Genomic DNA, 3,553 nt, shown 5'->3' with positions numbered 1-3,553 from the left:
TTTTTAAAAATATATCATGTAATTGAAACTATAATCTGATCCGATCTAAGTTTTTTGTCAAATCCACATCCACACGACAGCACAACACATCACGTTTCATCACTGGTATCAACTTTAGTAAAATGCGATGATGATCATGTATGTACCTTTTTCTTGTAAAGCACCATTACTGAAACAACTAGAAATAAAGACTAGAAGATCATGTGGTGAATAGTTTGATCTTGTAAAACATACAAGTTTACTGTACGTTACATGCGATCTGTAATACATTTAGTTCAACGGTACTCCGTATACATGAACACATTCGTTTATAATGTATAATGTAATTTACAAAAGAATTACATTACACGAGTATTGAAATAAAATTAAATGGGCGCTCCTCGTCGTTTCCTCCCGGGATGTAAAGCACTACCTTCACTTGTGTCCTCAGCATGACTTGTAACAATGCGGGCAAATGTGTTGCGAGGGGGTATCCTTGATTCCCATGAAATTAGAATGAAATCTTCATTGGGTCTAACGCTAGGATTGGCTAGAAGTTCCCCCAATGTCATACTTGGTGATTCTTCCTTGATTGAAGCATTAATTGTATAACGTCTCATGCTAAGTGGGTGCAAAGTAAAGTCAGTTATGTCCACTAGGTGGCCTTGTTCTAGAAGCGTGCTTGGATGCACGCCATATATGGAGATGTTTCTTTTAACATATCTTATTCCCCTGTCCAATATGCAACGCCAGGACTGAACATCGAGGTTCCTTCTCAAGACATCTGCGTACATATTTGTTGCGACAAGTGCGCCTTGCATAGTGTGCAACTCCTTGGCAAACCCATCTGCTATTTGTACTAGTTGTGGATGTTCTATGGGATCTACACTCCCGAATGCCAGAGTCTTGAAAAGATATCTCAACTCGTCATAAGACAAAACACTTTGAAAAATAGGTTGCACTGATCCAAACCGGGCTAATCTTGTAAGTTCACTTACGATGATGATTTTGCTTCCTCTGCTGACTCTTATGAGAAAGGAGTGAAACCTTTTCCAGTCATCGTCATCCACATCAGAGGCAAACTCAATAACTACCAACATCATCCCAAACATGGTCCTTCCATGGTCAAGTATCGTCATGAGGTTGTCTCCATTCAAGTGCAAAATAGAGGAGAAGCGTGAGCGAACCCTCTCGTTGCCACACACATGAGCAACCAATGTTTTCTTCCCAACTCCAACACCACCGATGATCGGAAGAACTTCTAGTGCATGATCGCCAGGAGGGATGTTGTGCTCCAACAAGAAGGTCAAGAGCCTTTGCTTTTCGGCATGTCGGCCGAACCTGTAGCTGTTGGTGTAAAGATAAACATCATATAGCCTACGAGACATGCGCTCACATCCACCAAGAAGCACAACAAATTCTGCCATATGAGCAACAATAGTTTCTAAGCTTTCCATGACACCATCTGACTCGAGGCACATGGCCTTGTCATCCTTCTCACGATATGTTCGAGAACGCTTGAAAGGAATGGCTAAATACAAGCTGCTACTAGATGAGTCGTTGATGCTAACCTTGTCAAAGCATGCACTGTCTTGGAGGGTTTTGTACCTCAAGGTGTCCAGCACGCGGTATCCTTTGTACATGGCCTCTGAGAGCATCTTCAGCTGCAATAACATCCCAGAGTTAGTTATGTACCGCCCATCTGCCTCCTCAACGACGATGCTGACTCTCGTCAGGAGGTGCTGCAATCTCTCCACCACCTTCTCCTCGGATTCGGCATGGTTCAAGGAGGATTGGTACTTGTTCTTCAGGAAGGAGATGAAACGGCTTACTAGCTCAGCTGTGACTACAGATATGGCAGCCTCCATAGCAAGCAGGAAGACAATCAATGAGGAAGCTGCTGGTCGATGTCTATGGCGTCTGGACAAACTAACTAGCCTCTGCAAAGTCTTGCAGAGTTTTCTCACGCAATAGAAAAGTCTCGAAACAATTGGCTGTGACGAGTTCGAGGGTGGGTCATACACGGCTGCTAACATGTATCCTTATAAACTACATGTGCTTGTATTGTATAATGGTCTAGCACCCCCATGGAGTACACAAGTTGCTCTTCTAGTAAAAACATGTGAGAATGACACGAAAAACATTGTTGGCTTGGGTTTTTAGTATTCACAGTAGGTAGGTCCAAATAAATATTGTTCCATGCCAACTTGTAAATTTTAAATATCATTATATATGTGCTCTATCTAGCAAGGTTAGATGGTCGAAATTGTTTGGATCGAATTCCAACTTTGGAAGCAAAATAGTAGGATTTTAGTTTATATTACAACACTTGAGCAACAAGAAACCATAATTCCATAACAGCTAGCTCAACTTCTAAGCTTAGTTAGTTCTCAATGTTCATGCTCAGTCTCTCCACCCTAAGAATGCCAAGAACGTTAAGAGCGAGCTCCTGCAGGTCGGTCTTGAGCAGCGAGTTGGACGGTTCCACCAGCAGCAGCATATTCTGAGCCTCTTCTAGTTTGTCCTGGGCATCCCCAGCTTCTGACGGGTGACGGTCCGCCGTGTTTCTCGCCTCCTTGATGTTTGCCGTCTGCAGATGGGTGGGTCTCCTCCCTCTGTAACTTGAGAGTCGGGACAATTGATATGGTCTACTGCAAAGGAAGCCTGCTTTTTTCGTCTGCACTTCGAGTTGTCAAGTATAGTACTCCCTCTGTTCAAATTGAACTGCAAAAACGTCTCATATTTAGAAACAGAGTTTAGCACTATTCACTAGCTATTCACTTGAACGAGCAAAGGTTTTAGATAATTCCACGTTCTCTCTCTGCCTTGTCTGATTGGATCATTGGAGTCAAAATACTATTGAAAGGTTGCTTGATATGTTAAAAGATTCTGATTACTTCCGAGCGAAAAATTGTTGATGCAGATCATATCTAGTGTCCGGCTGCAAGTGGACTTTACAATCTTTCAGCTAATTCAGGACCTACAGATTTGGATAGACGCTGTATGCTCGCGAAAGAGATGAAAAACAGTGCCTGAAGTTCGACTGCAAGCAAATTAATTCAAACACACTCAGATCAATTCGCTTCAATCCAACTTTTCTACTCGTCGTCTGCAACCGGAGGTTGGTGTAGGCTAAACACTGACCGCTGATCTCATTCAGTTTTGGTTATCCTCATTGAAAAACAGAGAACGGCGCAGCTTTGTAGAGCTCGCCGGTGTCAGGCTCAGGCCTGCATATTCAGATCCAGTGTCATTCTTCGTCAGTTAACATGCGGCTGATGTTCAAGATGCTCTGGAGATCCGACGGCTCGCGTGGCTCGCCTACTTCACCGAAGTGTTACTTACTTTTACTGTAACAGTTCATCTGCCGCCCTGTATCGTTTCACCGTTGCCAGCTGAGCTATAAGCCAGCCACTCCATCCGTAAGGAGCATCAGTTTATTCAGAGATTCTTTGTACCAAACACAAACACATACTCCCTCTGGAGAGATACAAATAATCAGAAGAGAGATACTTTTCGTTTTTTGAAGGGCTAACAAGGTAATTAGAAAAAATGCAACTTACATTCTGAAATT

At 42.9% G+C, this 3,553-nt stretch overlaps 1 protein-coding gene across 1 annotated transcript; it reads right to left on the bottom strand.

Annotated features, from left to right (window-relative positions):
- Positions 1-365: 365 nt before the first annotated feature.
- Positions 366-1,847, bottom strand: LOC123184229 (uncharacterized). Its single transcript, XM_044596382.1, has one exon. It carries the CDS (start codon positions 1,845-1,847, stop codon positions 366-368), a length of 1,482 nt encoding a protein of 493 aa, XP_044452317.1.
- Positions 1,848-3,553: the final 1,706 nt, after the last annotated feature.

The sequence above is a fragment of the Triticum aestivum genome, chromosome 2A, assembly GCF_018294505.1.
Source record: "Triticum aestivum cultivar Chinese Spring chromosome 2A, IWGSC CS RefSeq v2.1, whole genome shotgun sequence".
Classification (NCBI taxonomy): Eukaryota; Viridiplantae; Streptophyta; class Magnoliopsida; order Poales; family Poaceae; genus Triticum; species Triticum aestivum.
The sequence above is the reverse complement of the archived record's forward strand: the minus strand, read 5'-3'. Positions and strand labels throughout refer to the sequence as shown.

What these genes read in the sequence shown, in the direction of transcription:
- LOC123184229 (XM_044596382.1), bottom strand. Translation starts at nt 1,847, where the DNA reads ATGGAGGCTGCCATATCTGTAGTCACAGCTGAGCTAGTAAGCCGTTTC.